General features: G+C 36.1%; 1 protein-coding gene across 1 annotated transcript in view; it reads right to left on the bottom strand.

The window, feature by feature from the left end:
• SCN9A (sodium voltage-gated channel alpha subunit 9) overlaps window positions 1-13,112 on the bottom strand; it is a 166,829-nt gene that overhangs the window by 100,457 nt on the left and 53,260 nt on the right. The window contains exon 2 of the mRNA XM_019458336.2: window positions 1,996-2,303. Within this exon, the coding sequence (XP_019313881.2) occupies window positions 1,996-2,253 (258 nt within the window). The 5' untranslated portion in view covers window positions 2,254-2,303. The remainder of the gene's footprint in view (window positions 1-1,995; window positions 2,304-13,112) is intronic.

Below are 13,112 nucleotides of genomic sequence, written 5' to 3'. Positions count from 1 at the left end.
CAAAGCAATGTTGGAGAGTTACAGAACTGCCGATCTAATCCTTTAGAGTTTCCTCTTAGTCAACTTGAACTTCAACCTGGTTGTGTCCACTACTGTGTCAGGAAAGCTGTACTTCTCACTTTCTCAACAGAATAACCTTTACACAGGTGTTTCAAACTCTCTCCCATTTCCCTAAAGTGAAAACACCTTCTCAGTTCTGTTACTCTCAACATTTGACTTTCAGAGGACAATTTCCATTCCTGTGGTGTGGAAAATATTGACATCATGTAACATGCATTTCCTCTGATGTGCCTGCATTTACTTCAATGTATCAGGACTCTTAAATCCAACCTCTATTTGCCCCTCAAGTCTCAGTAAGACTTCTCTCCATCTTTTTTTTTTTAAATTCATTTGGTTATTTAGAGAGAGAGAGAGAGCAAGAGAGAACCCACATGCAAGCAAGGGAGGGGCAGGGAAAGAGGGAAAAAGAGAATCCCAAGTAGACTCCGTGTTGTCAGCACAGAGCCTGATGCGGGGCTTGAACTCATGAACTGTGAGATCAGGACCAGAGGTGAAATCAAGAGTTGGACACTTAATGGACTGAGCCACCCAGGTGCCCCTTCTCTCCACTTTTCTAATGCAAATACAATCTGGCCTTAGCTTGTACCTTGTCTATTAACATCTGCAACTAGCTACATGATTCCAACCTTCTGTATTTTTCTCTCTGAGGATTATTATTATTTTTTTTTTTTTTACTTTCAAGGTGCTATTTCTATCCTATATTTTAAAAGTTTTCAATTTATTTGGAGCCTCAATAAATTCTGCCTTTCTGGAAGAAAATTTTTCAGATTTTTCAGCATGAATGTACTGCTATCCACTTCCTCTTTTTATTTGCTCTCCACCACCTTCTTGCTTTCCTTCCCACCCCTGAACACAAACTGCTTGCAAAAAGCTTACCAGCTCATCCTCTTTGTTCATTCCAATCGCCTTTCTTTATCCTCAACTTTCTGAGTAATTTTGTGAGATACTCCCTCCCCTTCTTTTTTTTTAAATTTTATTAATTTTTTTTAATGTTTATTTATTTTCGAAGGAGCGAGAGACAGAGTGTGAGTCGGGGAGGGGCAGAGAGAGAGGGAGACACAGAATCCGAAGGAGGCTGCAGGCTCTGAGCTGTCAGCACAGAGCCCGACGCGGAACTCGAACCCACAAACCATGAGATCATGACCTGAGCTGAAGTCGGACTCTTAACTGACTGAGCTACCCAGGCGCCCCGTCCCCTTCTTTTTTTGAACAGTAGAAACATTTTCTGATTCATGTCCCACTTCTCTATCTCAGACGCGTTTTTCAACACCCTAAATGAAGCAGAAGTCTAAACTCCCATTATTAGTTGAATGATCTTACATATCCCCATAAATTCAGCTGGCACCTGCATGCGAACGCATTCTGGACATACCCCGAGGTCTTAGTTCTCAACTGACAATAATTCCGTTCCTACAGGTATGCATCTATGTCATGTCCCAAAAGGCAGAACATTGTACTGAATATTTTAAAAGATTAAGGATATCAAAATAATGTGTCAGTGACAGAACCAGTTTGGATGAAAAATTAAAAGTACAAATTCTGAATATCCCACATACATATGTAACTGAACATTTTTGTCATTATCTGGTTTTTCACTAAGTTCCACTTATTCTCAATTTAAAATATCTCTCTGTACAGGGATGTCTGGGTGGCTCAGTCAGTCAAGTGTCTGACTTTGGCTCAAGTCATGATCTCGCAGTTCATGAGTTCGAGCCCCACATCAGGTTCTGTGCTGACAGCTCAGAGCAGGGAGCCTGCTTCTGATTCTGCATCTCCCTCTCTCTCTGCCCCTCCCTGGCTCAGGCTCTGTCTCTGTCTCTCTGTCTCTCTCTCAAAAATAAATAAACATTTAAAAAACTTTTAAGTATCTCTCTGTACAAAAGAAGGCAACAGAGTAGTGCAGAGACTGCACTACTGAGGTCCCAATAAACTCACCTTTTTGTCTGCATAGTAGGGGTCGAGGTCCTCCAGGGGCTCTGACACCATGCCTGGTGGGATGTCCCCGTAGATGAAGGGCAGCTGTTTGCCAGCTTCCAGGTCACTGCTTGGCCTTGGGCCTTCTTCATCATCATCTTTCTTTTCTTCTTTGGGTTCCTTTGTTTTTCCTTCAGCAATACGTTGTTCAATGAGGGCAAGAGACTGTCTTGTGAAGTAGACAAAACTCTGAGGTCCTGGGGGAGGCAATGTTGCCATCTTTTCATCCTGTATATTTTATTTCCCCTTCAGCTCCTTACATAAGAGGCCTAAGTGGAAACAAAGAAAGAGATAGGTGTTTGCTAGCAAGATATGGCACATTACAAAAAATAAAAAATGGATTTTTGGTTTCAACTACAAGAAGTAATGTGTTCACAGAATTATTATGTTGAATTAACATTTATTAAGTGATTACTATGTGCAAGACTTATTTTCCATGCTATCTAACCATCTTTATTTAAAAATTTGATCTTAGACAATAAATTTCATATTAAAAAATAAAGGTTTATAGATTATAACTTTAAAAAATAAATTCTAACATGTAAAAATAAATTTGATTTTAATACTTCCCAGCTTCTAAAAAAAAAAAGTGACAATTTAATGGGAAAAAAAAACTACTTTTCATCTGTATTTAGTATTAGTGCTATTGAATCAACCTTCCCTATTTAAAATTCTTTATGACAGTGCTTCTTTATTTTTTTATAGTTTATTTTACTTATTTTGAGCGACAGAAAGAGAGCAGGGGAGGGCAGAGAGGGAGGGAGAGAGAGAATACCAAGCAGACTCCACACCGTCAGCATGGAGCCAGACATGGGGCTTGAACTCATGAACCATGAGATCATGACCTGAGCCAAAATCAAGAGGCAGACTCTCAACCAGCTGAGCCATCCAGGCATCCCACAACAGTGCTTCTGAGAGTACGACTCTCCAGATTCTCCTCTTGCCTCTCTGATCACCTGATTCTCTTCTGCCTTAATCTCATAACATACTCACAACCTCTGCTTCTCTGTCATAGGGAAACTCATTTCTGTGAAATGATGTGGTGGAAACATTGTTTTATTCTATTTTGCATATTTATATTTTCTCACAATTACATACCCACTTACAAATCAGAAAAAAAATATTTTTTTTTCATTTTGAATTAAAAACAATTTGGAGAAATGTTTTAGGAAGAAGAAAGAAAAGAGATTCAGAAAATATTTGTGACAATCAATTTAAAAAGCAAACAAAACAAAACAAAAAACACCCTATGAGATGCATTCAAACTATGACTTCCCTAAATAACTTATATGTGTATACAAAACATTACAACACCTACAGAAAAGAAAAATACAAAATAAAAAAGTCAAGTTTCTATATATTATTACTTTGAAATGTTCTAAATAAAAAAGCATAAAAATAACAGTTCTTATTTTGAAAATAACAAACTCATTATTCCAGTGAGTCAGGGTAATTTTGTAACTTATCCATTAAAAAAAAATGAGTCTCCTCTTTTTTTTCTTTCTTCTTCTTCTTCTTCTTCTTCTTCTTCTTCTTCTTCTTCTTCTTCTTGCATTAGGTTTGCCTGAGAATTGGGACACACCAACTTCTAATATATCGGTCCATTGTGAACAGCTTGAGAAGCTGTATATAGTAAGGAATATCACCAAAGCCAGAGGGAGGGCGACCTAAGAGAAGCCATGATCTGTTCTTTTATTTTCCAATGCTAAATATAAAAATCTAGCACATCACAGTAGTGAGAACACAGATAATATAGATTCAGAAAAGTGGGAGAAGCTAAAATTATTCTTTTCCATGACTCTATTTCCATATCAAACAAAATGAACTTCAATTATGTGTAGAACACAGTCGATGACTTTTCCTCTCAGTTATTTGGGCACAGTATAAGAAAATCCTTACCAGAAGTCTATGTATTTTAAAAGAGACTTTGGTAGCCTGTTAGAAACTGGCACCAACATCAATCTGAGAAATAAGGCAGTGAGTGCAGTTTCCACTTGGGTTTAGGAGATTCTTCAACACTTTTGTAAATCATAAAGGTGAGGGGAAGATTACCTTCAGCGTACACATACCTGTCTCTTGGAGAAAAGATGTCTGGAGAACTGACATTTTTGTACTCCCTACATTCAACTGGAAATGTCACCTCTTTCAGGAATTATCTGACAGTAAGTAAGTAGATGTCATGAACTCAGATGTCCAATCCCCAGTTCTACTCTCCCTATTTCTTTTTCCCTTCTTTCTCTTCCCCTCACGCTCTATTCATGCACACCCTCAACATACATATTTTGATTCACTAAACTATATACAGAAAGCAGGGCTGGTGGGTGATTCATGTCACTGGTACCATGCATGGGAGGTATTTTCCTGGACAGGATAAAGTGAAGAAAGACACTAAGCATCTGTTACAGCCAGATCAGATTCCATCATCATCCTCTAGTTTGTAGGGTATAGAGGAAGTCACTGCCTCCCATCTGGATGATGGCAATAAATAATGTGTACAAACTTTTAGAGGAGAATTTTGCAATATCCATCAAAGGCCTTAAATATGTTAATTCATTTTTATTGCCAAATAACCTCCCTTCTAAGATTTATCCAAAAGCAATAGTCTCAGATGTCCCATCTGTGAAGATGTTTACTGCAATGTTTGCATAATATTGAAAAATTATAATAAATCTAAAAGCCTAACAGTCAGGGTTTCAGTAAATAAAAAATGAAAATATAATGAAAAATTGAGTGGTATTTAAAGAATTAGAATTTTTAGGGGCTCTGGGCTGGGTCAGTCAGTTAAGCAACTGACTCTTGATCTCAGCTCAGGTCTTGATCTCAGGGTCATGAGTTCAAGCCCCATATTGGGCCTTGCATTGGGCATAACGCCTACATTAAAAAAAAAAAAAAGACTGCTTTTAAAGACTATTTAATAAATTATAAAATCTTATAATGGACAATTAATGTATGTGTTACACATACACATACCTGTATATTCATCTCAATTTTTTAAATGTACATAAAGTCTGAAATTAAAGGCACAATATATTTAATGAAGGTTATTCACAGCTGAGGGATCATGGATTACTTTTATTACTTTTTTTATACCTTTCTTTATTTTCCAAAAAATTTTTAAAATGTTTATTCATTTCTGAGAGAGAGAGAGTGTGAGCAGGGGAGGGGAGAGAGAGAGGAGGACAGGGGATCTGAAGTGGGCTCTGTGCTAACAACAGAGAGGCCAATGCAGGGCTAGAATTCACAAACCATAAAATGATGACTGGAGCTGAAGTCGGATGCCTAACCAACTGAGCCATCCAGGCACTCTTCTTTATTTTTCAAAGTTTTAAATCTGTTTTTAATGTTTATTTATTTTTGAGAGAGAGAGAGAGAGAGACAGAGCGTGAGTGGGGGAGGGGCAGAGAGAGAGGGAGATGCAGAATCAGAAGCAGGCTCCAGGCTCTGAGCTGCCAGCACAGAGCCCGCCATGGGGCTTGAACCCATGAACCATGAGATCATGACCTGAGCCGAAGTTGGACACTTAGGCGCCCCTATTTTTCAAATTTTTATAATGAAGATATCATGCATTTATTATCCAAAAAAAGTACTTTGAAAAGATGCACTTAAATTTATTTGACTTGAACCTAATACATTTAATAAAATCAATCAATATTTTTTCTGTTTAATTTAAATTTTTGAGAAATAATATTACCATATTTCCACTTACTAATATTAGTATGATTTATTTGACTTGAACGTAATACATTTAATAAAATCAATCAATATTTATTCTTTTTGTGTTTAATTTAAAATTTTGAGAAATAATATTACCATATTTCCACTTACTAATATTAGTATGACTGCATCTTCTTTTCAATATTGCACATTGGCCTCATGTTAGATGATACTTACACAACTACTGAAAACAAAAAGTGAAGGTAGTATCCTCGTATCTAGGATTTCTTACAGTTGAAATAGATGTAAAAGTATTTATTCTGTACTCTCTTCCTATTACCTATTTTCTATGCATGTATGCATGTACTATCTATGTATCTATCATCTGTTTTTTTCCTCATACATTTTCCCAGTCAAAGCACTGTCAGCTTCCAGTTCATGACAATGGTTATCCCATGTTTTATCATCCCCTAGTTTCCAAATTCCCATTGCAATGAAAACAAAGATGCACAAGAGGACAAAGTTTCATATCATTGAAAACCAGAGAAGACATTGAAGAGTTTTTGCAAATCCGAAGAAGAGAGAAAGACAAGTTTCCCCTGGTGAGAAGATTAAACCAGAAGCCACAGCCTACACTCATCTGAGAATGTCAGAAGAGAGAAAGAAACATTTCTGTCCAGCAGAGAAGTCACAGAGTTGGCCCACAATTAAATAAGTCAGAAAACAAGTTGACTAAGGATTATTCTACCCAACAATGTTGCAAGTCATATTTCCCCACTTCCTCCTCTATATTCAAGTGTGAAGCAGTGGGATTTATCTCCAGGCTAAATTTAACCCCAGACTAAACCAATAAAAAAAAAAAAATCTCTGAATTAATTGAGATAAGACCACCTATGGTGTTCATTTCCATTTTTACTAGAAGCAGGGCAGGTTAATTTACTACCTTTTTCTCATGTGTTTTGAATTTCGATTTCTATTTCCTTTTTTTTTTTTTTTATTTTTATTTTTTGAGAGAGAGAGACAGAGAGCAGGGGAGAGGGGCAGAGGGAGAGAGAGAGAATCCCAAGCAGGCTCCATACCCAGCACAGAATCCTATGCAGGGCTTGATCCCATGACCTTGGGATCATGACCTGAGCCAATATCAAGAGTTAGACACTAACTGACCAAGCCACCCAGGTGCCCCTCTTTCTATTTTTTTTAAGTTTTTATTTACTTATTTTTAGAGAGAGAAAGAAAGAGAGCATGAGTGCACATGAGAAGGGAAGGGCCAGACAGAGAGAGAGAGAGAGAGAGAGAGAGAGAGAGAGGGTCCTAAGCGGGCTCTATACTACCAGTGCAGAGCCTGATCTCTCATAAACTGTGAGATCATAATGCGGGCCAAAATCAATTTGGATGTGTAACCAACTGAGCCACCCAGACTCCTCCCATATTTCTAATTTAAATGTATTACATTTTCACTGAATAATTCCTCAAATTATTTTGGTAAGTAATTGGGTATAAATTATAAAGCAGCATATCAAAAGCTGCTGTCTGTAAATGCAATATGATTTGATATGTCATAAGAAAAAGTTCTGTGGCCAAATTTGGAAAATGCTGGAGTAGGAAACAAATTTCTCTGCCCCTGGACAATTAGGGACTTTACACATTTAAGAGTTTGACAGAATTGATATGTAGCAGACCCTGAATCTGCTAGATCACAAAACTCTTCTGTTGTTGCTGTTTTATTTTGATAATGCCAGAAATGATAAATTATGAAATATTTCAAGCACACAGAAAAGTGTAGAAAGTATTAGATTTAACAAACTTTAACAGTTTTCCATATTTGCTTTGGACTTTTAACTTTTTGTTTTTTGAAGAAATAAGAATATTCGGTTAGGGTTGAAGCCCCCATCACTATTCTCAATTCAATTATCTTCACTTCCCCACCTATTTCCCCAGGGAAACCTAAAGTCCGTACAGAACCCTTTGCATTTCACACATTAATCTCTCCTATGTTCTTCAGAAGACACTCTGGAAACACTGGTTTGAAGAACAAAGTGGAACAATTGTTTGATGCTAAAATGATAAAACTGAACCTATTTACATAATATTAATTACCCTTGTGCCCTGTGGCTTTGCTAAATTCTCTTACTGGACCTGGTATTTTGGTAGATTATTTAGGATTTTCTATGAAGGTGGACTCTTCTTGCCTTTTCCTTGCCCATATCCTAAAATGTAGCAAACCAGATACATACACAAAGCCTACAGGCATTCCTCCCCATCAAGGCAGGATTTGTCTGGGAAACAGACCCACATAAGGCAGAAGCAACCCTGAATAACAGCAACGTAGTCTTTCATTCAAAATTATTAACAGATAATTAAGGATGAATTGGTAATCAAAGATGACCAAAAACATAAAACTGAAGGATTGGGATGAACAGACCAAACTCCTAACTCTAGAAGAAAGAAAAAAATTGTCATAGAGTAATATGAAGGGGTTAAAATTAGTATTCTCAGAGAGATTTTAGAAGATAATCTCTTACTGAAAAGAATAGGCTATCAAAAAAAAAAGGGGGGGGAATCAAAAAGAATAAAAATTCTCGAAGGCATGACCATCAAAATAAAATTTTTGATGTAATATTTGCTGAAAAGAAATAGAAGTCAGAATTTTAGTTACCTTTCAAAGGTACGTTACCAGGATGGGGCACAAGTGAGAATTCTCAGGTATGGAGATGCTCTATACTTGGTCTGTGTGATGGTCACACAAGTACATATATACGAAAAAAATTCATAGCATTCTATACTTTAGATTGCCTAATACAGTAGAGTAAAAGAGCAAAGGAAAACTCACAATAAAATTCACAAGATGTGCAATAATTTCGGGAGTCCCAGCATCAGTCTCAAAAGAGGGAGCAGCAAATGGAAGAGAGAAAATAATAAAAGAATTGAAGAAGAAACTTAATCGTGAGTCATCAGGCTGAAAAGTATGAAAGTTCAGTTAAAAAGATAATTCTAGTGAAAATTTAGAACTCCAATAATAAAGACAAGTTTTGAAACAAAACTATACATTAGACCCATAATCTATATATTAGGGTAAACTGGAGACAATTGGAAATTTATTTTGTTAATATCTCTCTTTCAAAGGCATAACGTGTCACATTGCAAACTCCCACAGGGTAAGGAATGTGTCTTCTACTTTCTCTGTTAGATGAATAGGGAATACTTTTTCAGGTACCATACATGGGTGGCTTGCTGAATGTATGATTTTCAGTAATATCAAATTTCACTGAATCTGACACCAATTCTTCCATAATTAGGTTTAGAAATTGGCATTACATTATACTAACACCAAGAATCCATAGTATGGAATTAACAAATCTATTCCCTATTATTTTCTTAAACATTATGTTTTAAAAGCTCTTTTCACTTATGTTAGGTAATAGTAAGAAGGCAGTTAAGTGCTATTTGTCCCTATTGTTGCCAAAAAAAATGTGTATGTCAAAACAAAGGTATGGTCCGTTGTGGTTCTCAACCAGAGTGTATAAAAGAATCATCTGTATAACTTAAAAAAAATACAGCCACCAGGGCTTACCCAAGTAATACCAAAATAAATTTTTGGGAAGAGGTCCTAAGCTTGTCTACTTTTAAAGATTATAAATTATTGATGTGAACCCCCTTTAAGAACCATTTTAAAGCAACAAATGCATTAAATTGAAAACATCTGGTGAATACACATAACTTAGTGACCAGGTTTTACTACTTAGTAAGAGAAAACAAATTCAATTAAAGATGCCCAAATTTTTTTGGATTTTGTTTTATTTGAAGAGTAGGAAGGTAAAATATCAAAGTTTAAAAACTCCATTTTAAAATTGAAAGGGTAAACATAAAATCCATTCAAGAAAAGCACCACTTATTTTGAACTCTGAATGGATTTTATGTGTTTCATGTGTTTCTTTGAGTTAAAGAAAGAAAATCTGGATTGAGAAGACACAAGGGAGAATGAGAAGTGATGTTGAACGATGGAAGGAAGATGGTAAACCAAACAGGAAAAGAGAGCAGAAGAGGAGAGAAAGAGGTGCGAGGTTAACAAAAATACCCTCTCTCCCTTAGAATACTTCCAGCTGTAAAATTCAAGACAATGAAAAAGTAAAGCAAGTTGTTCGCCATGTAAATTTTAGTTCTAATTCTCAATTTTAAACATCACTCATGTTGCTCACATCACTTTATCTCGATGAGGCCCGGAAACCACATTCTTGTATCCTTTGTTCTCTCCATTTTCATTTGACACATGCAATACTCCTGGCTGCGGTGCCCTAGCCTCACTCATCCTTCAATCTGGTCAGCAAGAAGAAGGAAAACCTACTCCTATTGTAAAATAACCAAGAGTTACATCTATTTTTCCAAGTATTTGTTTTAAAAAGCTGATCTCTTACGGTGACTATAGTCAATAATACTGTACTGAATATTTGAAAGTTGATGAGAGAGTAAATCTTAAGTCTTCATCAAAAGGAAAAAGGAAAGAAATGTATAACTATGTATGATATCAGATGGTAACTACTTATTGCAAAGATCATTTCACAAGGTATACAAATATCAAATCATTATGTTATACAACTGAAAGTAACATAATGTAATATGTCAATTATACCTCAATTTTTTTTAAAAAAAGTTGATCTCTGATCTTCTAACTTTCAGGAATGACAACATTGCAAAAAAAAAAAACACTAAGATACTAAAAGATATTAAGAACTAAAGAACTTTATGAATACTATTTAAGAGTGTATACACTTCAAAAAAACAATTTTTCTCTTTACGTGAGTTTCTAGTTTCTCTTTAAATTTGAGTTTCTGCAAGACATTGGAAATACAGCTCAAATTCCAAAATGTAAAATAGGGGGTGCCTGGGTGGCTCAGCTGATTCAGCATCCAACTCTTGGTAGCTCAGGTTATGATCTCATGGTTCGTGGGATCCAGTCCTGCACTGGGTCCACACTGGGTGTGGGACCTGCTTGAGATTCTCTCTCTCCCTCTCTGTCCCTCCCTCATGTGCATGCTTTCTCTCTCTGTGTGTGTGTCTCTCTCTCAAAATAAATAAATAAACTTAAAAAATGTAAAATAGATAAAATCCTTCAGGGATAGTTAATGTATACCATGAAGAACACTTATATTCAATACAGAAAAATCCAAACTGGTTCTAGTAGCTCACAGATAAGTAATCATCTTGACCTTGTTCTACCTTTTATAGCTATTGACTCTGTCCAGATGACTTACCTTCTTTGAGCTTCAGTTTCCTACTTTGAAAAATGTTAATAATCACTGCCTCAAAGACTGGTTAAGATTGGGATGGTATGTAGAGAGTTTTGCACATAGTTATCATGAAAAAATGGTGCTGTTAATAGTATTAACTTGTGCTTCCATTTGAATTCCTTGCTTAGGTAAATCTCATTATGCACCTGTAATTAAGAGCTATTAATTTCATCAATTTTGAGGATATTTCAGTTTATAGGAATTACTAGCCTTTTAAACATGAAACATGTTTCACACATAATGTATAATAGAAGCAGACTTTTGGTTTACATTAGTGATGCAAGTGCAAGTTCTGGAGCTAGAAAGCCTGGAGTTTGGATCCTGGGTTTGCCATTTACTAGCTATGTATGTGACCTTCGATATCCAAGATATGCACCCTTTCTGAGACTGAAATCATTGAAGCATGTAGACTAGAACCAGTTACTTTAAAAAAGATGATATTAGACACTGCAAGCAATCCTAGGATAAATATTGATTGCTCAGAGGTTTAGATTGCTACTGAATTTCCTTTATTTAAGGAAATTCCCATTAATTTATCTTTGTTGCCTTGAACTTTATATGGAGAGTTGGAAAATACGGTTTTTTAATTAGACAAAGTTATGCGGCTCAAGAGCTATAGTTAAGATTTTTTTTTTTTTTTTTTTGAATTTAAGGTATTTCTGAACAAGCTTAAAAGAAAATGAATTCTTCCACTTGGCTCACCTTCTGGGAAGCATTTAAATATCATTAATGGAGTCTGTGAACAGAGTACAAGAATGATCCCTTCCTTCAAGTAAGAAATGTCACAGGCAGTCTTTATAGAGTTTTAGGGACTCTGGATGCTTGGTATGGCTGCTAATAGACTACTGTTCTGAAAACTGTTTTCCTGGAGTCAAATATCAGAAGTAGCCTCCAGGAAGTTGCTTTCGGGGATTCCTTTAGTCCTCTGGGTCCTATTTCATAGGAATACCTCCTGGTTCCTTTCACATAGGAATAACCCCTGAGAGTGAGATTAGGGCGGATTCCCGAACATGCTTGAGGTCCAAATTGGGAATCTCCCAGAAATCACTTACATGAACCCCGAAACCAATGTTTACCTAAATGACTGAAAGGAGAAAATGTGGGCTCTGCCCATTATCTTACACTGGCAAAGGTCCCAGTGGCCTCCATTGCTTTCTTGGCCCCATGGCAGCTACCTAATACTGGAATGCTAAATTGTACTTCCCAATTGATTTATTAATGTCAAAGTGTCAACTCTGTTGTGGTTCAGATAGGATATGTGTGTATTATGTCCATATAATTTTGTAATATGAATTATGCTTTGGTGATGATTATTATTATCAGCATACTTTGTCTTACATATGAAATCTACATTTAAAAAATGGAATTATTCTCTTAAAATATTTCCCATAGAATTCTTTTAGCAGTAAACTTTTTGACAACTTTCAGTATTTCTTGTAGAAAGCAATTCGAATTTCTTGTTTAATTTCTTGATTAGAGGGATTCAGATAGGATTAAGATAGGACATTTCCATATATCAAGGAGGAGAAAAATTACACATTCATGACTCTGTAATAACCTCAGATTCTGTTTTATATTCTGTCATTGAGTCTCTTACCTGCAGATAACTTTGATTCTATGTATATAAAATTAAAATTGGTCCAATACACCATTTTGAAGGTCTGCCAAAATCTGAATCAAATTAGGTCAGATCTAAATTATTTAAGACAGTGGACCCAAAATAAAATTAAGTAAAATAGAATGTTTTATTGATGCTCACTGTTGCCAAGTGAAAAACTGCTTTGAAAATGTCACTTCTGTGGAAATAGTGATATTTTCCCACAGGTAGAATTTTAGCTGGAGTACCATTAATTTTTAAAGCATTCTCAAGGCACCACAGAATCTATACATGAGCATTTTCTTTTTTTTTTTTTTTTATTTTTTTTTGTTTATTTATTTTTGACAGAGACAGAGACAGAATGCGAGTGGGTTAGGGGCAGAGAGAGAGAGGGAGACACAGAAGCAGAAGCAGGCTCAAGGCTCTGAGCTGTCAGCACAGAGCCTGACGCGGGGCTCGAACTCACCAGCTGTGAGATCATGACCTGAGCCGAAGTCGGACGCTCAACTGACTGAGCCACCCAGGCGCCCCTACATGAGCAT

Source organism: Panthera pardus, unplaced genomic scaffold, assembly GCF_024362965.1.
Source record: "Panthera pardus isolate Hobbes unplaced genomic scaffold, ASM2436296v1 HiC_scaffold_10, whole genome shotgun sequence".
In the NCBI taxonomy this organism is placed as follows: Eukaryota; Metazoa; Chordata; class Mammalia; order Carnivora; family Felidae; genus Panthera; species Panthera pardus.
Note: the sequence above shows the minus strand (reverse complement) of the source record. Positions and strands in the feature narration are given on the sequence as shown.